The 27342-nt window shown below is 35.8% G+C and overlaps 1 protein-coding gene across 3 annotated transcripts in view; it reads left to right on the top strand.

The window, feature by feature from the left end:
- The window catches only part of PPP3CA (protein phosphatase 3 catalytic subunit alpha), a 304248-nt gene that overhangs the window by 262304 nt on the left and 14602 nt on the right, over positions 1-27342 (top strand). For all 3 annotated transcript variants that reach the window (XM_082390999.1, XM_082390997.1, XM_082390998.1), the window contains 2 exons: positions 8150-8275; positions 10738-10812. In XM_082390999.1, the coding sequence (XP_082247125.1) occupies positions 8150-8275; positions 10738-10812 (201 nt within the window). The remainder of the gene's footprint in view (positions 1-8149; positions 8276-10737; positions 10813-27342) is intronic.

Genomic DNA, 27342 nt, shown 5'->3' with positions numbered 1-27342 from the left:
AATTTTTCTTTATTTTCTCTTTTTTTGCCTGCCTGCCTTCTTTCTTTCCTTCCTCTCTTTCTCCATCTTGTCTTATCTTTTCTCTATTTCCTTTCATTAGATCTTTTCTTCAGCCAACACTGTTGAGCATCAACCATGTGCCAGGTATGGTACAAAGCACAATAAAAGAAAAAAAAAAAAGAGAGATCTATGCCTTCTTCATTCCTTCTATCATCTGCCTTCCACTTACTTTACTCAAAATTCTGTATTTGAATAATACCTGATTCAGAATTTACTAATGCATTATTAAGAAGGGAAACACATAACACACACTCATGCATACATACACACACACACACACACACACACACACACAGAGACATAACCATAAGATTGGCTCAGATAATAGATACATCTAGTACAGTCACCTTCCTTCATGTAAGATAATATCATCCACATTTATGTAGGAGACTTGTGGCAAAGTTAAAGAAGGTGTTATAGGTGCCATGAAAGAGGCATGTACAAGGTAAGAGGAGGAACAAGGGATAGTTTTGGGCGTAAAAGGATTATATACAGAAACACGTGAAACACACACACGTGTATTTCAATAAGTACGAAATCATTAGCTCATACCTTCAAGAAAATTATATATAACTACTGTTTGTATCCAGTAATACTAAAATATTTCAGGTTGGTTGAAATTCAGTCATTATGTAGAAGTTACTGAGCATGTGCCTGTGAAATACACTCTGATAAGTATTGAATTGAGCAATTTAAACATTAAATTTCTCAAGAAACACATACTGAAAAATATCATTATGACAGAATTACCTAAAAATTACCTATAAATTGAAGACTTGAACTCCATCTTCGTAAATGCCTTGAACACTTACTTTGAGCCTAACCTTATGAGCCATAGAGTAAAAGGGAGTTACAAGTGTAGCCCTTGCTCACCAAATACAGTAACCCTCATGAATTGGTAAATTTCCTTTGACCTAGGTCCCTTTACCTAGGTCACTAATAATAAAAAAAGGAATCTTCTTAAAACAGAATCCATCAGGCAAGTATAGGACATTGAGAAGAAAAAAAAGGAAACAGGAGTGAGAAGTCAAATTTCTAAACGGAAGGAATCGTAGAGATTATGTTTATAGATGCTATAACATGTACTACAATAACCATATATGTGAATGTACATATATATCTTCTCAAGTTTTTAAACGAAAATTGTACCCTCCCCTAAGTAATCTTTATGGGAACATACAGATTTTTAAACACCTGTAGCATCTCTCCCAGAGAGAAGACCCTTTCATGCAGCATACCAACATAATCTTAAAATTCTGCCAAAGGACATTATGAGTGTATAGTCCTACCTCAAGAATTTTATCCATCAAACTGTCATGTCTCCTTCTGTGATAGTAGGACTTTGCCAAAAGAGCACACTGATGCTACGTTTTCTACTAGGGTATCTGAGGGTGGAAGAATTGAAAGGAAAAAACATCCTGGGCCTCTTATACTTTTTTTTTTTTTTTTGCGCTTTTTCTGGATGGCTTCCAGGGATTCTGAAGTGCCTTCATTTGCTTTCCTCTCATCTTTGTTTCTTTTCTGTCCCTCTGTCCCATCTTTTGTAGTGGGGAGTGGATGGTCAATTAGAGTTGAGATAAAAAACGTTAGCAGAAGGGTGAAAAGAGTAAAATTTATCATTTCCCTTCTTTTGAGCTCTTCTCTCCTCTATCTTAGAACAGCCCTAGTAGTGTTGAGAATGCCTGAGGTATGTCGGGAACATCACAGTCACTAATCTGAAGGCTTTCAGAAAAGGAGCTCTGTGTTCCTCTTAAAATTGACTTGGGGGCTTCCCTGGTGGCGCAGTGGTTGAGAATCTGCCTGCTAATGCAGGGGACACGGGTTCGAGCCCTGGTCTGGGAAGATCCCACATGCCGCGGAGCGACTAGGCCCGTGAGCCACAACTACTGAGCCTGCGCGTCTGGGGCCTGTGCTCCACAACAAGAGAGGCCGCGATAGTGAGAGGCCCGCGCACCGCGATGAAGAGAGGCCCCCGCTTGCCGCAACTAGGGAGAGCCCTCGCACAGAAACGAAGACCCAACACAGCCAAAAATTAATTAATTAATTAATTATTTTTTAAAAAAAATTGACTTGGAATGTGTTGAACCCATGGTTCGGTGAGCTAGTCAATGCATCGTGCTAGCAATATTTTGATAACTTCTCTTAAACTGGAAGCTCTCTTTGACCTTTCTATTTTTGTCATTTACTGCCCTGTCATCGGCTTCCCTGGTGATGGCAATTGTAAAGAAGATGCTGAGAAATGTTATCAGGTTTTTGTGAACTACTGGTTTTTGTGTCTCATCAAAATTTTAAATTTTAAAGTAGGAGAGACCCCTTTAATTTACAGATTTGGATATGGCCTAGCAATTTAGTGCATGGTTTGATAGACGGAGGATTGAATGAAGATCTAGATTCTATTCGTCGGGCTTCACTAGATTCAGAGAGCCTTGTGGTATCACTAGAAATGATAGAGGTCCAGTGCCCCTTCCCTATTCCCTAGTAGGAGCTGTCTCTTTATCACTGATTTTTATATCTTTTACATAAGCATGATGGGACCAACTAATTGCATAACTTTGCAACCATAATTTTGACATCAGAGAAAGAACTGGCAGTCAGGTCTCCAGATTCGTGGGGATTAATCTTCTTTCTATTATACCAGATTTCTTCTGGTTGTTCTTCACCCCTGCATGTGCAACAAAAGAGCATTTGTTTCTGTGCTGTCTGGTCTGCTCTGAACAACGGTTAATAACCTAAGGCCCGTATATGTGTCATAATCCCTCTCCAGGCCTCTGATACAATTGGTAAAGGACATGAGGTCATGTGTAATTGCCTGTGGAATAGAGGAGTTCCTTGATGGTAGACTTTGTTCTTTTTTCCTCTCTATTTCTCAGACAAGGTCTCAGGAGGTGGTCTCGAGTGATTCTTGAAGTACAACCATTTGTATTATTTATATGCACTGGAGGTAAACATCTTTCCAGTTCTTCAGAGGAGAGCACCGTGTTAGGGCTCAGCTGAGTTCTGTAACTCCAGCGGCAGTCAGAGGAGGGTGGCAGGGTTGGAGCGTGAAATGTTAACTGTGAATATCATGACGGAATATTTGGGACTGTTCTGGTTTAATGTTTTTCATGTATTTTTGCAACATATATATTTATTATGCAAAAAATCAAAATTCATACGTTATTAATGTAAGATTATTCGAGAAGTATATTTGCATGAGTATTTTATGTGGCTGAAGAAAAAAGAATATATATTCTTGCACTTGCATTTTTAAATGAACGTTCTTTATTTATTTATTTATTTTAACATCTTTATTGGCGTATAATTGCTTTACAATGGTGTGTTAGTTTCTGCTTTATAGCAAAGTGAATCAGCTATACACATACACACACGTGTCCCCATATCTCTTCCCTCTTGCGTCTCCCTCCCTCCCACCCTCCCTATCCCACCCCCCCAAGCGGTCACAGAGCACCGAGCTGATCTGCCTGTGCTATGCGGCTGCTTCCCACTAGCTATCTATTTTACGTTTGGTAGTGTATATATGTCCATGCCACTCTCTCACTTTGTCCCAGCTTACCCTTCCCCCTCCCTGTATCCTCAAGTCCATTCTCTAGTAGGTGTGTGTCTTTATTCCCATCCTGCCCCTAGGTTCTTCATGACCTTTTTTTTTTTTTTTAGATTCCATATATATGTGTTAACATACGGTATTTGTTTTTCTCTTTCTGACTTACTTCACTCTGTATGACAGACTCTAGGTCCATCCATCTCACTACAAATAACTCAATTTCATTTCTTTTTATGGCTGAGTAATATTCCATTGTATATATGTGCCACATCTTCTTTATCCATTCATCTGTCGATGGACACTTAGGTTGCTTCCACGTCCTGGCTATTGTAAATAGAGCTGCAATGAACATTTTGGTACATGACTCTTTTTGAATTATGGTTTTCTCAGGGTATATGCCCAGTAGTGGGATTGCTGGGTCGTATGGTAGTTCTATCTGTAGTTTTTTAAGGAGCCTCCATACTGTTCTCCATAGTGGCTGTATCAATTTACATTCCCACCAACAGTGCAAGAGTGTTCCCTTTTCTCCACACCCTCTCCAGCATTTATTGTTTGTAGATTTTTTGATGATGGCCGTTCTGACTGGTGTGAGATGACACCTCATTGTTGTTTTGATTTGCATTTCTCTAATGATTCGTGATATTGAGCATTCTTTCATGTGTCTGTTGGCAAACTGTATATCTTCTTTGGAGAAATGTCTATTTAAGTCTTCTGCCCATTTTTGGACTGGGTTGTTTGTTTTTTTGATATTGAGCTGCATGAGCTGCTTGTAAATTTTGGAGATGAATCCTTTGTCAGTTGCTTCATTTGCAAATATTTTCTCTCATTCTGAGGGTTGTCTTTTGGTCTTGTTTATGGTTTCCTTTGCTGTGCAAAAGCTTTTAAGTTTCATTAGGTCCCATTTGTTTATTTTTGTTTTTATAGAAAAATAGGAAAAAAGTTCTATTAATAACCTCTTAGAATTACTGAGAATATTCATCAGTCTTTGTGTTAATGATGAGATCTTTGCTCCAGAAGTTTGTGAACATCATTTGGATCTGGAAGAGGTCGTATAAGTTATCTGGATAAACCCATGTAGTGAGGTGAGGTAATTTAGACATAGAGACATGAAGTGACCTTGTGTCTTGTAATTCATGACAGAATACATCTCTCGGTCTCCACCTTCCAGTCCAGTGCTCCTTTTTTAAAAAAAAGAATAAATGTGGAAGGAGAAAGGTGAGAATATTGTGGAATACTGGAAAGTTGAGGCACTTCAGATTCAAACCCAAACTGAGGTTTGCTGCTTCTCATGTGTGACCTTGGGCAAATAACCTCTCTGCTTATTTTGAAAATGCAAGTAAGAATCACTTTTGAGAGAGATTGGAAAGATTTGTGATTATAAAAGACCAAATATAGTGCCTGGTATAGAGCAGATGCTTAGAAAACGTAGGCTGTTAAATGGTATTATTTCTGCTGTTAATAAGCAAAAATAAAATCTGTAAACAGCATCTGCTTTATCAGTAGGCAGGCAGATAAACTGTGTTGAGCCAATGTCGAATGAATAAATGCTTTGTCTCACCAGCTACAAAACAGAACTTCTGCTTTCTCTATTGTGGATAAACCTTATCCACGCTTGTGAATGCGCATCCTATTTCACTTTTCTCAAACATGTATTTTGGCAAAAAGCAAAAACCTCTTTAATTATGAATACCATATTCAAAGTTAATAATTAGTATAACAGCTGGGACTAGAATTCATACATTTATAATTTAGGAAAGAGAGAGGGAATGGTGGAAAGGGAATGGATTTGGTGTCAGTAGAAGCTGAGTTTGAGTAGGAGTGAGATCTTCCAGTTAGTTCCTGGTTGCATGATTCTGAGAAAGTCACTTCATTTCTTGACCTCAAATCCTTAGTTTATAACATGAGGGCAGTCACATCTGTTTCTCAGATTTGTAGTAAGGATTAAGTGACATATTGTGGAAAGTCTCTCTCTTTCATCTGGGGTACTGTCAGTTATAACACTTATTTTCCTTCTTCCTGCTGTATCAACCTAACACTAATAAAAAGTGGGGGAGTGGACTTAGAGGAGAAATTACTCTTCAAAAAGACAACTTAGAACCTTAAGAGATCCTTTTGAAGATGGGAGGATCCATTTCTGCTAATAATATGCAGTATTCAAAAATGGTAAAGACCTCTTCCATGAAGCAGGTGCTCAGGGAGCCGTTAGCAAAAGCGGGAAGTACTTCACCTTTCCCATCTGGCAGATCCGAAGTATTGATATTGTAATTTGCCATGATTTTTTCACTTTGCATGTTTCTAATACTATGTGAATGTATCCTTAGGCCAAGTGACATATCGCATAAATGATAGGATAATGCAAAGAAGAACAGGTTTACAGAAGTGTATGCAGGATTCAGTATTCCATGGGAAGAAGACAGTAACTCCCTCCATATCAGTGTGGATTGCATTATCTGCAGTTCTTGTCCCCAAACCATCTGTGATTCTGTTCCCTGGAACTGGGTTGGTCAGCCTGAAATATGATTCAAAGGAAAAAAACCTCACTGTTCTCAAGTATGATTTTTGTTAACTTCAAGCTGCTGAAAACATCCGCTTATTATTCAGCTGCAATATGATGTATGTAGTATGCAAATCACAGAAAACTATACATCCTTCCCATGCTCTGCACTGATCAACCCCACCAAGATTATATTAGTTCTGAGACACACTTTAACAGTGGCATTGCTGATGTGGCATGCATCCAGAATAGGATAAGCAAGATGGGGGAAAGTCTCCAGAAGCTGTCTCATCTGAGAAAGGGTCAAAGGGATTAGGAAGAATTTTCTTGAAAAAGATTATAGGGGAAATATCAAGATGTATCCTTAGCCTCTGAGCATCTATGCTAAGAAGGTGGTATAGGAAACATAAAGATAGAAAGCCTGCTGTGTGGTACTTGTCCTTACAGCCGTAGGGAGACGTTGGATATATACATATATACATAGAATAGCTATGATCAAAACTGAATAATAAATGCAAATAGAGCTGTAAGTCAAGGGCTTTTGGAATTCAGAGGAGAGACATCCACCAGAGGAAATCAGAAAAGATTTCACAGAGGGGATAGTGTTTGGGCTGGGCACCGAAGGATGGGAAGAATTTGGAAATTCTGAGGTTTCTGAGAAAACATTCCAGGTGGAAGGAAAATGCAGAGTTATGAAAGCAATGTTATGTTAAGTATGTATGTTAAGTATGTATGTTAAGTATGTATCAATAAGTAGTTGAGTAAGATATTAGTGCAGACATTCATGCGAAGCTCAAAGCCAGTAAACTCCCAGGAACTTTTCAAAAAAAAATAGATTTTTAAGGGCTGTCTTTATGCATAGCAATCACATGCTATAACATCTTCCACATATAAAAGTCAGTCTAAAAATTAAAAAGTCATGAGATGATTAATTTTTCTATATTTTAAAACCCCAAACAAAACCAAGAAAAACTCATTTGACAGCATCTAGGATCTGTTCAATAGTTTCTGCTAATATAATGCTAATCATGCTATGATAGGATAATAACAGTAAAATCTTGCCAAAGCTCAGCAAGGTACAGTATGAGAGTATTGTTCTTAATATTTAAAGGACTGTCATTTAGAAACAGAAGTATACTTGATCTGTATTTTTCCAGAAGGCAGAACTAGGATCAGTAAGTAGTAAAGAAGGTTTGAATTCACCCTGAGAATTTCCTACAACTTAAAATTGTCTATTCATAGAGGAGATGACCCTATTAAAACAGGTAGCTTTTGCTTCACTGAAAGTATTCACGGACACCTGCTCACCCTGCATCCCGATTGCTATACATGAGGTTCTGAACCTGGTTAGAAGTGAGACTAGCTATGCTCTTAACATCTCTGCAACCATAACATCCCATGTGAGTGTGTATCCAACCTACAGATACCAGGCAAAGCGGAGTGAAGCAGGCAGATTGATTTTCCTATTTTTGTGGATGGTGCATCCTTTTCAGAAGTCAAGGGTGGAGTCAGACATCAGCATATTATTTAAGGCAGGATTCAGTCCAAACATTTTACTTTATTAAGTCAAGAGTGCAGTCTAATTTAAACTATTTTGTACAACTATTGTGAGTTGTACTGGAAAAAAGTGTGCTTTAAAAACAATAGATATAAATTCTCTTCAAATATTTAAGCATATTATTAAATTATATCACACTAACTTAGCTATGCCACTTTTATTAGTGTCACCAGGTATTAAATAAGACTAAAATGTTCTTGGCTGTAAAAGGAGCTTGATCCAATTCCTGACGTTTGATTAACTATCTTATATAAATATTTGCCAAACTATAATGCCATCTCATGTATAGTATTCATACATTGTGCAGTTAGATATTACACTGAATGAAGTTTAAATCCATAACTAGATAAACATTCATGACCAATGAAGCTGTTTGCCTTGATGTTTTGGAACTTAAGTCAAATATATAGTTGAATTTTCTTGATCAACTCAAGCCATGTGTAGAAGCAGAAATATGTGCTTGTGAATCTAATGTCCTTCTTTTTGTTGTTTTCAGCTGCAGTATTGAAGTATGAGAACAATGTCATGAATATCAGGCAATTCAACTGTTCTCCTCATCCATACTGGCTTCCAAATTTCATGGATGTTTTCACTTGGTCCCTGCCATTTGTTGGGGAAAAAGGTGTGTTGTGGAATCCTGAGATGTTCTTAATAAAATGGTATGGGAAGGAAGGAGAGGTAATGTGGCCTTTTTTACCATGAAACAGTCAGAAAGAGAAACACTTTGACCTAACCAGTAAAACTCACAAGCTTCACCGTAGGAGCAGTGATTTGGAAGTATGTCACTGTACATGCTATTAATGACATGCAATGAGTGGAATTAAGGGGAAATAAAAGAAATGAGGAATATTAGGATAATTTATATAACCTCATTAGAATAATCCAACCCTTTAAAAAATAACAGATTCGTAGTTTTGATTGGCTTCAAGCTATAATGGCTACCTTCTTTTCTTACCCCTTTGCATTATAATTCAAAAGTACAATTTTATTTTATAGATTACTGGTCAAATTAAAAGCTTGAGATAACCATGCTTTCCTCACATTTCTGATGTTAATAATAATCATTGTACGAAAGTGATTAATGGCTACAATATTTTGAAACACAACATGTACAATAACAAAAAAATAGTTCATTTTAAATATGGTGGCCATTAGTATAAGGTGAGACAAATTTACATTTAAAAAGTTGTTTATTAGCATGCCCAGGTTTACAGAAGAATTGGCCTTATCCTTCTTTCCTTCCTTCTCCCTTTATTTGGTTTTTATATTTTGACCTAAACCTCAGCAAAAATTTTGAGGAAAGGTCTGCACCCACTGAACTTGAGTTTTCAGTTCAGGAGGTTTAATGGTGATATCTGGATCATTCCTCATGCAACAACTTGAACATCACAGAGAAGGTGAATGTGCATTGTAATAAACATAAGAGCTTGCACGTGTTTCAGAAAAATGATGTCTTATGGGGGGATTTTAGAGAAAAGCTGTACATTCTTCTGAAATATTTGTTTGTTTATATTAATACATATGTGTAATACATTAATATGTGTGGTATTTATTTTCCTACAGTCAATGTATTTTTTTCTTTAAATAATCTAAAAACAATTAAACCCGAGAATCTATGAATTGTCAGCAAAGAAGTCTTCCCTTTCAACACCAAAATAAGTCAAAAGTAAATTTTAATAGTTTCTGATAAATGTCCCCAGTACTATACTCCATGTCACCACTTCCTTGCACCCATCAGATCACAGCGTGGACACAGAAGCACTGAGAATCCTGACAACTACCCTTGAACACCCTTCATTTTGGTTGTTTCCATTAATTATTCAGATTTTGAACATCTGTTATAAAGGAATGTATTAATATATTCGTGTACATAATTTACGGGTTTTTTCTTTTTTTTTTTTCTAACTTTATATTTTATACTGGAGTATAGCCAATTAACAATGTTGTGATAGTTCAGGTACACAGCAAAGGGACTCAGCCATACATATGCATGTATCCATTCTCCCCCAAACTCCCCTCCCATCCAGGCTGCCACATAACATTGAGCAGAGTTCCCTGTGCTATACAGTAGGTCCTTGTTGGTTATCCATTTTAAATATAGCAGTGTGTACATAATTTACTTTTGATAATTAAACTGAAGCTCTGAGTTAATGCTGGCTCCAGTGAAGTTTTACTCTTTATCATATATCTTCAACACTAGAAGAACACTGATTTTAAAAAGTAACTCTTGAAGAAATAGTGGACAGGCTTCTTTTCACATTCATGATAGAACCCAACCTAATTTTTTAAAACGTTCTATGCAAATAACATGTAACTTAGTGTAAAGTGTTGCAGTACTAATTTTCTGTGTATAATGCTTTTATACAGCCCTCTTATAATCTATTTACTCAAGTAAATTTCTTATTAAACTTACCTGAGCTTCATTTGTAAAACCTTTTTGAAAATGAAATTTAATGTTGTGTATGTGTATATATATATATATATATATATATATATATATATATATATATATATCTCAACACATTCATTTTTTAAAATCAATATTCTCACAACTACCTCAAATATATTAGTTCATCAATCATCAGTTTTTCTTAAACACAAAACCACATTTCTATCACTATGCTGGGTTCCCTGGGGGACTAAAAAATTTAAAAAGAGATGTAGCATTCACTCGGTCCCTGTGAACATAAAGTTTGTAATCTGTCCTAAATCTAGCAGCATCATTGTACAAATAAATAAAAATTCAAAAGTAACCATTTTCTCCTTCATAGATTATAGTATATTCATATCCACATTTTTCTTTTGTCCACTGTCTATTGACCTATGGCTGGAAATGTTACCATTAGATTTTGTAGGCATGACCTAATAATTTTAAAAATATAAAGTCTGCATAGAAACACAAAGCCTGTTATCTTTTATGGTCTGAATTTTATAGAAACTACTTGCAGGAAATTCCATCTTGAATACAGGTAAGAATGTTATTGCTAAGCCTGCTCAGTAACAGTGCCAGAGTAATAATTAAGGTTATAGTAGAAAATATAGACTTTTTTTTCCTTTCTTTCTTTCTTTCCTTTTTCTCTTTAGTGACTGAGATGCTGGTAAATGTCCTCAACATCTGCTCAGATGATGAACTAGGGTCAGAAGAAGATGGATTTGATGGTAAGAGCCTTGAGCCTTTGTGCTAATGCTGTTTGCCAAGTAGTTACTTGGCGTCTCGTAGGTAACCCTAAGAATAAATTTCTAAGATTTAGTTGTGTAAATCATAACATACTGTTGAGAATGAAAGATATTATTATATTTTCTAGTTGCTTTGAAGAAATGTAAGAAAAAACTTGAGAGAATTTTCCCCTTACCCTGAAAACATAGTTGAATCCGTGAACTACTTTAATAAACATCTTTCGGTAGCTCACATTGCTAAGTGAGTTTTTTGGCTCTTTTAGTGAGGTTGTTTCTGTCAATTATTCAAATTTTGATGTCTATGAAAAAAGAAGATACTTACACATTGATATATTGGTATTTATGTCAACCCCAGTATTTTTTCATGTCTATAATAATTAATGAATAAGCTATGAGGTTTTTTTATTGTTGTTTTTTGAGATACTATTTGGTATTCAGTTACCCTTGAAGAATACACTTTCTATAAAAGACAAAAGATTCATGAGGTGAATGAAGATAGCAAAAATTACAAGAGATAGCTCTTACAAAAGGACCCCAAAATGAATGGAAACTTGCAAAAAAATGTAGTTGGAGGAGGAAAGTGCAAAGTTCACTTCCATAAACATTTACTAAGTACCTACTCTGCACAGGGCACTCGGGATTCCAAAATGCATTAAAGACCTAAGAAGAAGTTGCAGTCTGGTTAGAGAGACAGATGCGTAAACATATAATATCAATAAAATGAGACAAATTGTCAAGTAAAAGAGGAAGGTGGCATTGGAAACTAGATACTGTGGCAAGTTTAAATAGATAAAATTTTTACCTTTAAAAACTGCACTTGGGTAAAATGAAGCAAGAAGGTGGCCCTTTCCAAAAGTTACTATCTGAACAGCATGATTTAATATTTACTTGGGCTTAATACAGGTCACATCTATGAATGCAGAATACCTAACTCTGTAGCCAAAAGTAAAATAAAAGTGTCCGTACACTCGTATAAATAGAGAGTATATACTTAGGTAAATTTAAAGTGTACAATTATTCCTACCATCTCATGGTTTAAGTAAGAACTTACTTCAGTAAATATATTGATAAATTTTAAAATATTCAGAAGCTCAGTGGATATTCTGTGCCTTATCCAGATTCTAGATATTTCATATGTTATAGCCACAGTTTGCCATCATTAACTTTTCCAGGGATAGTGATATCATTTAAGAGATATTAACCTTCCTAGTGGAAGATTAGGAGGAGGCTTTTTTTTCCTCAAGAAAGAATACTAACCTGGTGGAATCTAAATCTTAAAAGTCAACAGACATTTTGCAGTAGATGCCTTTCACTGTGTTCCTGTTATTCCTCAAAAGAAAGATTAATTAGCTTTAATGCAGTGATGCGTCTCTGTTAACAAATCTCTGTTTTAGTCAGGTTTATTGACCAATAATTATAGTATAGACAACATATTAAATACACAACATATGGTATATTCAATAGAATAAATAAACCTGCATATGATTGTAATTATATATTAACCCACTCATTCAGCAAATATATATTGAGTACCTACTATGTGCTTCCAGGTCCTATAGCCAGAAGTATCTGCACATTTCAACAGTGCAAGTAGTATTACCAAGACCACCTCAGTGTTTACTTGACTTATAGTGAGTTCTCTTTATCCACCCATTCAGTCACTTACATGAAAGGATATATTTTGGAACTTCCTCTGCTTTAAAATTATTAGTTCTAATCAATGTGCTGTGCTCATCAGCAGTTGCTTTTAAGCCTGTTTATTCCAATGATAGGAGTGCATGTCCTTTTCAAGGCACTTGGAAGAATTTTTTCTTTCTAAGCAGACCAGTGAAATCTTACTACCATGCTTAAATCTTAGGTTAGTCCTGCAGAGAAACAGCAGGACTAAAATATGGGATTTTTCAGTTCAAATCTCACAAATTTACCCTCTAAGGAAAAAAAAAGAAAAGAGAAGTAAAAGTTTTAATTAAAAAATATGTTTAACTTAGAATATTATACATTTCAGAGTAAATCATCAGAAATGTTCTTTACTGCTTTATTTTAACAGGACACAAAAATTATGGATTTCCTCAAAGGTACTCAAAGAACAACTTGTAAATCTTCCCAGAACTCTTTAACTCTTTTTGGAACAATAGTTTATTGAGAACATATATTTAAGGTTTTTTTTCTTTTTTGTGTGACATTATTTTCAACCTTAGGATAGAGGTTCCAGTTCTCCCACCCTGTTCCTCCTTCAGGCAGCCTGCAGAGTCTGTCTGTCTCTGGGGGCTGGCCCTCTGCTCTGCCTATCAGGCTCCTGGGCTTGTGGTTGGCTCCAAAGGTGAAAGCAGGAATCAGAAGACATCAAAGGACTTAATTAAAGCACTTCCTGCTCCTTCTAAAGGGGAACCATCTCTTGATGAGTTCTTATCAAACCCTTCTCAGTATTTTGCTTAGTATCCAACATCAGCTGCAAAATCCAGGGTAGTACTGGTGTCTTTACAGACCATGCCTATCTGTGTATCTTATCAAGATGACTTCTTCGTGTCTATAAAGTCTATTGCAGACAGGAATTCTCCTCCTGTCCTTGAGGAGTGTAGGTGGGATTAATTTTGCTTCTTTTCTTTTATGTTCTGTCGGCTCCCCTTTACCACTTAACGGTGACGATGGCAGCAGCTAACACTTATGTGTTAGGCATCATTCTAAGTCGTTTATATGTATTAACTCTTTGCTAATTGTACCTTTTGACCAACAAAAATTTGTAATTATTAACTATCATTTACTTGAAGGAAATTTGCTAGGTGATTTATACTGTCTCTAATCCTCAAAACAACTTTTTGATATAGGTGCTATGATTATCCCAGTTTTACATATGAAGCTAGCCAGACTCAGGGCAGTGAGGTTAAAACCTAAGGTCACAGAGTTAGTGAAGTAATGGAGCCTGAATTCAAACCAATGTCTGCCTGGTTCTCAGGCTCTTGAACTTTCCACAACCTGTGATTACAGTGCTTGCATTTTTTTTTTTTTTTTTAAACAGCATGATGCTTTTATTTTTTAACAGAACAACACTGATAGCTAAACTTATACTTTAATTCGTTCTGTTAAATATCCATAAAATTAAAAAAAAAAGATTTTTACATTATTATTAGGCCATGAAAGTCAAAGCAAATACAATAGTTTTGTTCTACTCTGTTAACCTAAATTTACTCCAAGAAGTTATGTGTCTGATAATGTGAAAATTTTTATTGTATCTGAGCAGACAAAGAGTTTCCTGGCTCGCCTAGGCTTCTGCTGGGTAGAAATCACGTCATGAATCTCTCCTCCTTAGCTTCTGCCTTACAAATAAAGGAATTTGATAGCCTATCTAGAAAAAAAGATCACTGTTTTATATTGGTCCATGGTTCCTTTATGTTGAAAATAAAATACCAAACTTCTTTTATCTTGTAAAGTTTTGAAGCAGTTTAATGCCAAGTGAATGTCTTTTGAGGATCTAGTTTATATGTATTGGGGTCTTTGATTCCTGTTTCCACTTCTGATTTTGGATGATAAAATGATAGTCTGGTTTCAATTTGGGTTTGTTATTCACCAGAACATTTCAAAGAAGGAAGAAATCCAAGTAGATGTATCTCATTTGGTAGTTGATTCTCATTAAGGAAGAAGACTCATTTCAGACCAAAGATTAGTAAGTGATCCCAAAGTGTTGGCGGGGGGTTGGGGGGAGCTGACAGAAATCAAGCAATCTGCATCACAGAACTTTCTTTACTGTTCATTATTACAATAAGGAAGTCTGGGATAGCAGTAAGCATTAGAAACCTAATGACAGTTTCATGAGTTAGAAATATTTATTTGGAACTTTCTTTTAGTTCTAAAATCTTAGACTCTGAGATCACTTTATATATCTATCTGTATCTATCCATCTATCTATATATATATACAAGTTATATTTGAAACTATGATATGTGGTAAGCCTGGCTAACGGGAAAGAATTGTGGAGGTAAAACTGAAATCCTGTAGAATAAGAAAGGAAAGAAAAAAATAATAAAACTAATACATTTTAAGCCAAATATAGTTTCAGGCTGCCCTGGAAAGACTTAATATTAAATTAGAATTTATGTCTCTGTTTTCATCTAAGGAGCAAACCACATGGTGGAACTCTTATCCTTTATCCACATTTTTGCCTTATCCTAATGTTAACCACAGGCAAGTCACTGAATATGGGATCAGAGCAGTTTTTTGCATGCCTCTACGAAACCATCTAAATTGTATACAAGAAAATTATCTCCCATCATCTGCTTTGAATTATTAGATAATTCTTCAGATCTAATATCACGGGTTCCAGAGTGTCTCCCCACTGCTTTCTGTTTAGCTTTAAAAAATCGTACAGGACTTTTTAAAGTACATAGTTGGGAATTAGTAGGACTAGCGTGGCATCTTATGGGTCCTTGAGGAATACCACTATATAGGGTTCGGGTATATCATTTTCTACCGAAGCTGTATTTATTTGCCACGATGAATGTTTGAGATGAATTTCATCTTAAAAATTCCCCTCTGCTTTGTGCATCTGGCAGCACATACGCTAAGAGCCATTAGCTTAGAGCTCTTCCTGTGGCTGTAATTATTGTCATTTCTGAGCAACTCATTTCAGCATCTCATATTTCACGTTCCCAATGTGAAAAAAAATTGTGTGTCTGATAATAATTGGCAGTTTGGGAGAAAAAATATGACATGTTAATATAAAAACTACAAAGAAATGTTTAGACATACAAAAAAAGAGCCCTGAGTAGCACAGTGGCAACATGATTCTTGTTCTATCAACTTTGAAGCATAACCTGCCATTGGTGAGCAGAGGAGTAACATCATAAAAGCAGTATCTGAGAAAAAGCAAATACTTTTCCCGAGAAAATGCTTGGAGAAAGAACAAAGGATTCGTTGGGGTATCATTTAGGAACTTTTAACTATTTCAAAGTTGAGGTGACTAGATCGGAACAATGATAGTGTTAATAATAAAAGGAAAAGGGAGCTATTCCAAAGAGCTGGTCAAGGGGCTTACAACTATGGTATCCGTGGGGCAAAGGGAACAAAAGTGGATTTGGATGGTTCAAACCTCGGTACCTAGGAGGATGAGGACACTTCCGGAAAAACTTCATCCGTTTCAGGGAGAAAGGAGTTCAGTGACAGACATGAGTTTGAGTAAAAGTGATACACATGACTCTGGAAATGCCCAGGCAGGATTTGGAAATGGAACCCTGGAGACTGGGGACAAAATCGGGTCTGGCGACAGAGGCTTTGAATTAAAAGTCACAGCCGAATCTACTAAGAGTCAAACAGGCCTCCAAAGTTACTGATGTGGAAGGAAATATCAGAAAATTGAGGACCGATCTGTAAAATTATCCCTTCTTTATGAAGCTGGAGAAAAAAGACAAACACGTGAAAGAGAAAGGAGTGATGAGGGAGAGAGTGTAAGAACCAGGATTGTGGAGCAGTTCAGGCAGCAGCTATTTTAAAATATTTGCACCAAATGCAGAAAAATGACTGTGAGATATAAGTCTGACCAGAAAACCAGAAAGTGAAATATTAGGGCATAACTTTGTCAGATAACAGATTATTGAAAAGAGGCAAATAGCAAACTTTGTTTTCATTTTTATAATAGCTAAAAAAGAAAATTGAAATCATTTTTTAGAAGGCCAAAAACTAAAATAAAATTCGGAGTACCCTAATTTTGATACCATGTTATATTTCTATCTTATATTTTTATTTCCATGTAAAAATATTTATTCATGAAATGTCTTTTTCAGTGTATTCAGTGGCAAACAAACACATGGTCTCTGCCTTCACTAAGCTGAGAGTCTAGTGCAAGAAGAAACCAATTTTAAATATGCTGGTCTCACAGAGGATTTAGAGGCTTGCAGGAAGGGGTGTGAATTGGGATAAAATATTTGATAACTGAAGGAGGAATCATAAAGGGCATCTTTCTCGTTCTCTTCTACTTCTGACAAGGAAAAGAAAAGCACTTTATGTATTTTACTGCTTTAAGAAGTATGGCCGTGGGAGAAATCCATATAATTTTTCCAGAAAATTATATGCAAAGATGGGTATCAGTTCACCAGTGTTAAGTTCTCTTATCTTTTAAAAATAACTGAGTTTGCATGATGTAACTGGAGAAAGGAAAGGATGACATCTATAAAAAGAAAGATTAGTCAATATTTTGTAAAAAGACTTTGTAGTTGCTTGTCAGGCTTTTGTTAATTACCTTCCAGTTTATTGTTGATTTTTTTCAATTACTTGATATTTCAATGTGTAATTTAGAGGCTAAATCATTTTCGTCACTATAAATGTATCCTTGGTACTCTGTACCCTTTATAGTACAGGTAACTGCTTTTTTTCATCAGGGCTATGCTATAAAAAGGAAACAAACAGTTACATCCAGTATATCATTAAAACTGAAACATGTCTAAAAAAATACACAAGACATTTACTAGGTACTAGGGTATGAACTCCCATCATATATATGGCTGTTGATATTTTGGGGCCAGGACTATCAAACAAGGTACCTGGTTAGTCGTCAAATTGTAATCAGTATCATCAAGTCTGACTTGTATGTGATTACAATAATTAAAATCTTTTTAAGTTGCCAATTTAAATGATGCAGTAACATAGACATTAAAAGTACTGCTTTCTCTTCTTATTGTACTACATGATTTTGCACAAATGAGTTATATTAGCTGGCATAATTTTCACATTGCACAGGAGTGCAGACTTTGCAGAACGAACTAAATGTTAAAAAAGCAGTCATCTCCCTATTAGAGCTAATTGGTTGGATAATGTCCACCATTGGCTAAAATGCTTGCAGTAAAATAATATTCTAGAAGTTTATACTGTATTCCATAGACACCTGTACTATACACATATACAATATTCACAGTGTTAAAAATCATTGTGTTTTTGTAGCATTTGAGCTTTCCTTCAACTTATGGTGACATTGGCCAACTTATATTAAACATTAGCTATTGCATATCTAAGCATACACTTGGATTAAATGTATTTATAAAATTTATTTGAGAAGGAAGTCCATGTTGTATAATAAGAAGGGAAATAAGCATGGGCTTTATAAACCTTAATGTATTCTTTATTTGAAAGGTATTAAAGTAGAGAGCGCTCTTTTTTCAACAAAGGCAAAGATTTTGTGTATATGTATATCTCTATATTTTAGAAAAACTTCACTTCTCACACACAAGGTTGAGGTAATTGGCACATGAAAGAAGTGTTCTTCACAGAGAGAAGTACAGGGGGTAATGTCAGCTTGCTGAAAATTGATACCATAAGAAAATAAGATCCAGTTTTCATGTGTTTTTGGCAGAGCTTACGTGATTCTCTTTGTACTAAAGCATTTTATGGGTCCCACTTCTTAATCTGAAGGTTGTACTTATATGAGAATAATTAATAATTGATTGAACAACAGCAGACAGTCATTGTTGTAAGTCTGAAGTTTGTAAAACAGTCTCTTTATAGTTGTTTGATCTCAGATGGCAGGTTTAAAGGGCATATGAAAATGTTTAATGAATGCTCAGAAAATCTAAAGTTTAAAAATATTTTTCTATCTTCGCTCTCCTAAAAATCCCTTTTATTCCTTCATCTTTACTCCTAGCTTACAAGAAGCTATGAAACTTTCTTCCAGTTTTTCTTAGAATTTTAAGGAAACAGATACCTTGATTTTCTTCGGTCAGCCCATCTCTGTGAAGCGGTCTATTTTTTTGTCTCAAAGCAAAGCCAGCAGCATCCTGGGTTCTCCCCTTCTCCCCTAGTGAACTGGCCACCATCTGGGGCCCAGCCTTTAGCCTGGTTGGCACAAAACACGACTGGGGCCCCAACTTAGGCAGCTTGATATTAATGAAGATCACACAATCAACCTTTTAATTTACAGTGAGAAATGTAACTGTTAGAAGAACTGGAATATTCACTTCTGCACAAGCATTTCCTTCTTCTTAATAGAAAGAGCAAACATTTTTTTGAGTATTGTGTACCAATGATCTATGCTAAGTGCTTTAGCAGATAGCAGGGTACCTGGCACTTGTGTTTGTTGAATGTTGAGAATGAATGAACGAATTAACTTAGGTAATTCTTCCACCCACCTGGGAAGTAGATCACCAGCCTGCTACTGTAATGAATCCTGGTTTGGGTTCCCCACTTCCCAGCTGATGACCTTAGGTCGACAACTTACCAAGCGAAATAATGCAGATAAAGCACTTAGAACCTTCCTCATTTTTTAGATGAGGAGGGTGAGACTTACAGAAGCTTAGTAATTTATCCAAGGTAGCACAGCCTGTAAATAGGGGAGCTGAGACTCAATAGGTCTTTTACTCCAGAGCACGAGTTCTTCACCACTGTGCTATTCTGCCTCTCACATGCCAGTTTATTCATTTGTCTTAAAAGAAGTCGATGAGCCAGGTATTTATGATCTGAAGTCTTGCTGTAAGGCCAGAATACTTAAAGGCCATTGGCCCCTGGACAGTACTTCCCTAGACACGTCAGATGTTTGCCTCGGCTTCTCTTCTTTCTTATGCCTCTGTAGCTGACCAGTACAGTTTTTGACTGGCATATCCCTTTCCTCTGATAAGATAATAATATATTTCAGTGATGTTAAAGTCTCACGACCTGGGAACCATTCTGTCTGTTTCAATTGCCTCTGCAGGCCTGTGCACTGATCATTGGCCAGAACATAATGCTCATTTCCCTATTTACCTTTTTGGGCAAAATCTTCACTACATCCCCCCTGTACTGACAAAACACCCTGCCTAGTTCTTGAATAGCATCAGAAGATCTTCGACTGGCTTTATTTCAGATCAGCTCAGTACATGCCAGCACCTTGACCATCCTCTGCTGTCGGACGACTAGAGCAGTATTACATCTTTCAGCCTGCTTTTTTGTCGTGCTGTCAAATGGTACTCAATTAGCTTTCTATCTAGGGTATAACACAGCTTTCTATCTAGGGTATAACACATGGGACAATCAAACATGATATTTTACTATATTGGTTTATTTTTTCCTTCAATTTCTGTAATTTCAGAGATAACATTTAAATATCATTCTACTATTTGATAAATTTATAAATCCATAAGGGTCCAGAATTAAATTCTAGTCTAAATGCTTTCTTCCAGCATTTAGCATGTATGCACAATTAGGTCCTTAATAAATACCTTTTTCAACTGTTAAATCCTCATCTATATCCAAAATAATCCTGACAGATTAAACATCCAGGCATTATGATTGTTTCTCCTATAGACAATACATCTACATTATTAGCTTGACCTTTGTCATTTCATTTCATTTTGCTTTTATTTTCATTGCCAGTTTATAAAATTGATGCATTTCTATTATGATAAAGAGTTCAATCCAAATGGGATTTCACATGCTATTAGTTTCTACTTTGGTAGATATAAATAAACTGAAATGTCCTCTGTAAGGCATAGGCTGAATATATGATAGTTTCTTGAAACATAGGCTGAATATATAATAGTTTCTTGAAAAATCAACAAAGCCTCCTAATCTACCTTAAAGTCTTTAATTTTTACCCAAGTTATAATTATGCTCATAGCCAATTTCTGCGAGTCTACCAAGGAATCATTGAACAGATGGAACGCAATGTCTCAGAGAACAAAAGTCCATGGAATCAAATTAACACTTGGAAACGAAAGTATCTTTTAACTACATATTTAAGATAACCAAATAATGACAGTTATTTGACATTTGGGAGTAGTCTGTACATTTTTAAGACTTCCTATCTGAAGAATCCAGTTATGTTTTATGACAAGAGAAGGTGGAAGAAACTGTCTAGGCTATACTGGCGTTTTTGAAAATCCACTACACGGAAGAGTCTTTTTATTTAAAAAAATATATATTTTCAAGGATCTGTTGCTTTCAAAATGACATATAAGACAGAATAGCCTTATGCCAAATATCACACCATGGTAGATGCTATTACATGCTGAGATTTTAGTTGGGCTAAAAAAGCATATGGAAGAAATTCAGAATATGTGGTTTGGAGTGATTTGGAATGAGTAGCCATTATGTCCCAGTTTTATCACCTATGGATATGTAATATGCTATTGTTAGAATTAAAATTAGAAAGCTATTCCAAATATTTTAGGTTGTAATCCTCAAAAAGATGAGATTTTTAAAATTTGTTACCCTAGAGGTGTTTTTCTCTGCCTAATAGAGTAACCTACATAAGCATACATATAGCTATTATGTGCGGGGCAGCACCTCCAGTCTCTCTGGACTAGATTTAACCACCACTGACCCTAAATGGGTCAGCAATGCAGCATTCTCATGTCATGGCTGGTCAAGGAGATCTTCCAACAACTGTCACCTCTAGAAAGTGAGTCATCTAATTCTTGATAGAGCAGCTGTCTTCATGCCAGAATATTTGGACCATTGGGGTTACCCAAAGAAGTTTCTAGAGGAGTAAAGGAATCCGTTTTCACATTCTCAGTTTCCCTATGTCCTAAAAATGATCAGCCTGGGAACTCATCTGAGCTGCAAGGCTCACTGCAGCCTCTCCTTTCCCACCTCTTCTTTCTCAGTTGCTTTTCTCTCATTTTAACAAAAAAGCATGGGGCTCCCTAAACACAGTCACTATGAACGCTGCCTGGAGTAGTAAACAAAGAGACGCTGGAAAAACTCAGTGCCTAGGAAGTCTCCTTAATCAGGGCAGTGTAACCGCCCTCCCATCCTTATCATTAAGGGATGCATTCCAATCACATTATATTTCTATGTTTTTTAAATATTCATAAAAATGTATCATGTATTTGTGCTACTTAGCTCAGTTATGTACTACTAATAATTGTGATATTGATTACAAAGGAATTTTTAAGGCTTAGGGCCTTATTGTCTCAGGAAATTTTTAAAAACACATTTCATTTACATGTCTAAATGTATTTTTGGCAGCAAAGTATAATGTGGTGATAAAAATATTTTAAAATATAAATATATAATTCACTAAAGTAAAATCAGGAAAATTGAAATGGAAATGCAATTTCAAAGAAAAAAGGACTAATGTAAGATTTCTAAATATCAATGAATGTCTTGTTCATGGATTTTTTTCTTTAAATGGATGATGGTAGGATGAAATTGCTATGATATTTATATGCCATTGATTTTTAAAAGAAGTAGTATAGTCATTTCATTTTAAGATAGCAATGTTTACAACGTTATATTCCTTACAATTATTTAAACTTGGAGGTGAGAATAGTATTCTTTGGAGGATAATCTTTTGTAGATGCATGAGTAAAAAATGTAAAGGCCACAGTTTTAAAGCCAGTCCATCAGAATGAACACAGTTTCTCAGTGCTTATGGTGCTGTCCCTAGATCCCAGGACTCCAGGGCTTGGTGGTGTAGAAAAATATAGTGAAGCACTTGTCAAGTTCACCACAGCCAAGGGCAAAACTGGGTAGATGTTTAAGTAATTTCTGTATAGCCTTGCTTGGCTGAGGTATAGATGCTCAAGATCTGTTATTGGTAAACTAGGTCAGAGAAAGAAAAGACAAGAAAATAAGGTTTGGGGATTATAGTACATGTTTTGGCCTCATAGCCTTAATGGGGGTCAATTTGGGACATGTGTTCTCCCAAATAAGACAGTCTGTATACTTATAATTTCACCATCTTTGTAAAGAGCCATAAAGACCAATTATGCAAGGTTTTTAGAGGCGACTGAAGACATATTCTGTCTTTGCATTATATCATATTTCAAAGTGCTGATTTTGGAAGGAAACCAAACTAATTTTTGTCTTTAATATAACACAACAAAAGATATTTCTTATCTCAGCACCTTATGCTTTGTTCCATCAATAACCTGTATTCAAATTCAGTAATTGCCCTATGATGTCGAAAAATAAAATCTGGAGACATGTCTAAACTCTGCTTAAAAATAATGAATCATAATAAAATTTACGTTCAAGTAGAATAGGTTTCTTACAGAGATGAACTTTATCTTTTTAAAAATTTGAAAAAGTGGTGAGTTTTCTGTATTATTTTCTCAGAATTTGAATTAAAAGGTTTAAGAGATTTGAAGCTTGCCAGCAAAATATAGTTCTTAAAATAGATCTTTCTATTGAAAAAGTGGGAAATGTTAATGTATACACACTCCTTTTAATATAATATATATCATTTAAAGATATATGCTATGAATACACTTGTATTAGTTAAAAGTCCTTTAGAGAAAGAAGCCTAAATAATAGCAAAACATTTGAGGCCAATATAATAATGAAGTGGAAATTTTCTTCTACTTTTTCCATTAGAGAGTAAGCAATTCAATTTTTTGCAAGCTCCTTTTTCACCTTCTAATGATATGAAAATATTCCTCTTTTATAAGATTTTCAAGTATAAAAAAGATTTTTTGCATGTATTTTTTAATGTTTTTTAGTATGGTAAAAGTCACAGTATAAAACGTACTAATTTAACCATATTTAACTGTACAGTTTAGTGGCACTAAGTACATTCACATTGTTGTGCAACTCTCACCATCATCCATCTCCCGAATTTTTCAGCTTCCTAAACTGAAACTCTGTCCCCATTAAACACTAACTCCCCTTTCCCCCTCCCCACCCCCAGGCCCCTGGCATCTATCCATGTATAAAAATTTTAGGTAGTTCATCATCCCTTCTTACAGTTGCAAAAAAGGTATTGAAAGCAATTAGAATCTGTTGAATTGGGCTTATTTTACCAGTACAGTTTCCCCCTGGAGATGGTTGGAGGAGGGAAGGGGTGAATGTCACTGCACTGAGAACTTTTCTTCATTGCCTCCTTTGGGAAACTCATGTATCCCCCATATAACACGAAGGAAGGGAGGGATGGAGAGACCTCTCTTCTTAAAGCTGCTCTCTCCCTTTTCCCTCAAAACCAAGCTTCTTCCAAATACAATGGGGTTTCTTGACATTTTATTATGAAATGTTTCAAACAAAGGAATGTTGAAAGAATTGTATAGTCAATACGCATGTACCCATCACTTACTTTCTACAATTAACATTCGATTATATTTGCTTTCTCACATCTCTGTCCCTGTATACAACCATCCGTCCATCTTTTTCTTTCTTTCTCTTTTCTTTTCTTTGAAGAGGGGTGGGTAAGTGCAAAGTAAGTTCTCTGTACCTCTGTGATAAGAATGCTAATGTCTAAACTTCTTATTTGTCCCTACTACTATGCTAAAACCTTTACAATTTAGCCCCGGGCATGTCCTGCTTCTCTTCTCATTCTCAGCCTGCCCTCACCCCAGTGAACCCAAACTCCATTCACACCGGACTTCTGACCCATCATCTGAACATAATATGGATTCTTGTGGCCTCCACGTGCTTGAAAATTCTCTTCCTTCTATGGAGAATTCTCCTTTCTCTTGAACTCTTATTTATCCTTCAGGATCCTTCAACTATCACCATTTGGGTGAATATCTTTCTCCAGACTATTAACACCTGCTTCCAGTGGTAAATATTTAACAGTGCTTCACTGCAGGGGGAAAAAGACCCTGGCTTGTAGCACTTGCAGGTTGTGTTGGTATAAATTCTCTTCCCTACCACTGGTTTCAAGCTACCAGTACGAAGTTACTGAACACGGAGCTAAGAAGAGATGTGCTCGGTGTACTCTCTCCGGCTGACAGCCGCTGGCTCCACGCTGCTTCCTCTCTAATAACGTGTCGCAGTGCACTGTGGGCGTTCACCTGACCTCCTAAAGCAGAGACCATGCTTTCCTCCTATTTCTGTTGCTAGCAGTTAGCAACACGGCAGGCTATAGAACAGGATAGGATTCACAAGAACACTTTATGAATAAACGATTTGGGTAATAAATTGTATTCTATGTAGCACCTTCCACACACCGCTAATTCAGTTAAAACTGAGGAATTATAGTAGTCACTCAACGGATGGATGGGCACCGTGAGCCATACAGAGCCAGGGTCTGTAACGTGTGGCAGGTAGCCCATGTGTAAGGACCTCTCTTCACCCTGGCACTTGGTTCCTCATCGCTGCGATGCTGCCACACTTTTCCAGTTCCCGTCAGACGCTGGCAGCGCTCACTCAGCAGGCCGCTTGGCATACGTACCTTTCATACTTCATGAGAAGTCAGTAAGGCACTAAGTTAAGGTCAGGAAGTACACATGGTCAAAGCAAATCTTTACAGATTCCCTTGGTCTGTACATTAGCCTTTGAGGAAAATGGAACGTGCCAGGGCGCCTAGATTCTGGAATTAGTAGCATGATACCCCGGGCTTTTTAAAAGATTAGAACTTAAAAGATGAAACAAAAGAGAGGCCCAAAAAAGAAGTGATAATTATTTGAATGGAAACACAAAATGAAATTGTACTTAAAATTACTAATGTTTTTTAAACTTAGGAAACATTGCCTTTCAGTTTTGGACTTTTGAGTTAAAATAAGTGACTAGATTCTTCTCTGAAAAGTAGTTAACAGTAGTTAACTATTAAAAATAGTATAATGTAAAAGGTATTTTTTGTGCCTTTATTATTCAATATACTGAATTTTAAGCTGAGCTACTGTGGTATATTTCCACAACTTAAATAGAGCAAGTACCAAGAATGTTAAACATGACATTGTATTTGCATGTCACAGCTAGTAGAAGTCTGAAAAACGTGCATTTTTTTCCCCTTGATCTTTCTATTGAATTATAGACTGTGAAGATTTGCAGTGGAACATAAGTATTTGAATAAGAGTTTTAATGATCTCTGGAAAATACCAAAAACCAGGAATAGCAATACTAAATATACAAGGACCTTTATAGCTGTACTTAATTCTGTCCTGCTACTGTTCAGCTCCTTTAAGTTTGATTACATATTAACTCAGATATTTTATTTGGTTATTTTACTTTTTTGTGGGTTGTAAATGTGTGATGTTCATTTTGATCTTGATTATTTGACAAACATTGAAGGTAATCCCCCAGAATGAAACTTTGAGATATTAGTTTTTTAATGTCTCTTCTTACCGTCTATGATTAAGTTAATTGACTTTTTGAGTAAATATATTCTGATTTTATAAAAGAAGTACTATAACCTCTTACCTGGGTTATTGAGAAATCTAAAAAGAGACAGCATTTCTTCATTAAGAAAAGTGCTATAATATACTGTGAATCACCATGTGTTGGCAGCACAACCATGAATACATAAAGTAAGATATCTGCTCTATACTCTCCAGTAAGTCATTAGGTCTGAAAAATAAGGAATGCTAAACTGGCTCCGACTGTCAGTATGTTCATTTTACATTTAAAATTCCGTATTTTATATGTATATGTATAGCTGATTCACTTTGTTATACAGCAGAAGCTAACACACCATTGTAAAGCAATTATGCTCCAATAAAGATGTTAAAAAAATAAATAAGTAAATAAAATTCCGTTTTTTTTTTTTTGAACATTTTTCTGAGTACCAGCTCATACTGAGCTGAAAAGGACGGCTCTACATAATTTATTCCCCTTCCTTTCCTACTTAGTTTCTTGCTTTTCATTGCTCTGGTTATGGTTTTTACAAGTCCTTTAATGAAAATGTTCTGAGAGATTATCCTTCTTAGATATTTTTCACTTCCTTGGTTGTACATTTTTCCCCTTCTCATTCCTCTTAAATGTATCCAATTTCGTTTCTAGACATTTAACTACTCCTTCTTGCTGCTTTTCTTGTTGTGCTTCTAAATATGTCACCATTTTTGGAGTTCTCCCACGCTTTCCATTCTTTGTGTCTGTTGGATTGATTTTTATGATCTGGCCATACTGTTTTTAGAGATGGTTAGAATCTTTCCCCTTAGCACATCATGACCTCTGAGTGGACTGGGTCAGTCAGACTGGGGGATATTAAACATAGTGTGGTAATAGCACACCAAATAAGTAAACTGAAACATGATTTAACAGAATAACTGAAAAAAAAAATAGATAAGAAAACCACTATAAGGAGATTGCTATACCACTTCTTTTTTCCTTAACAAATGTCCTTCAAGTAGTCTCCTGATCATAAATCATCTAAAATTCAAGCACAGGAACTTTAGACTTTCAAATGGTCTCTAGGACAGGTTTTATTATATAAAGAATCATAATTGCAAATTCTAGATAATAATAAATATTGTTAGAAACTCAGAATGAAGTATGAGATAGGGCCTACACACACGCCATTTTCTTCTCCAGTGTTTTGGCCAATAGAGTCTAATTCAAGGAAACAATTATGAATGAGAATCCATGTTTCCACTTGGTTATCAGAAAGACTGCATTGGAGAATGGCTTTCTCCCATATGGATTTAGACTTACTCCACTCATTTGCAGGCAGAATAGCTGGCAATACTAAGTTCTGGTTTGAGAGATCATTATTTTTTAGCACCAAATAATTTTTCATTATCTGGATGGACCACAGTAGATTCACCTACTGAAGAAAATCTTGGTTGCTTCCATTTTGACAATTACAAACAAAGCTGGTATAGACATCTGTGTACAGGTGTTCGTGTGGACATAAGTTTTCCACTCTCTTGGGTAAATACCAAGGAGCAAGAGACGGAACAA

Source organism: Balaenoptera borealis (genome assembly GCF_965194805.1).
Source record: "Balaenoptera borealis genome assembly, chromosome: 4".
Taxonomy (NCBI): Eukaryota; Metazoa; Chordata; class Mammalia; order Artiodactyla; family Balaenopteridae; genus Balaenoptera; species Balaenoptera borealis.
This window is presented reverse-complemented; position numbering and strand designations above follow the sequence as displayed.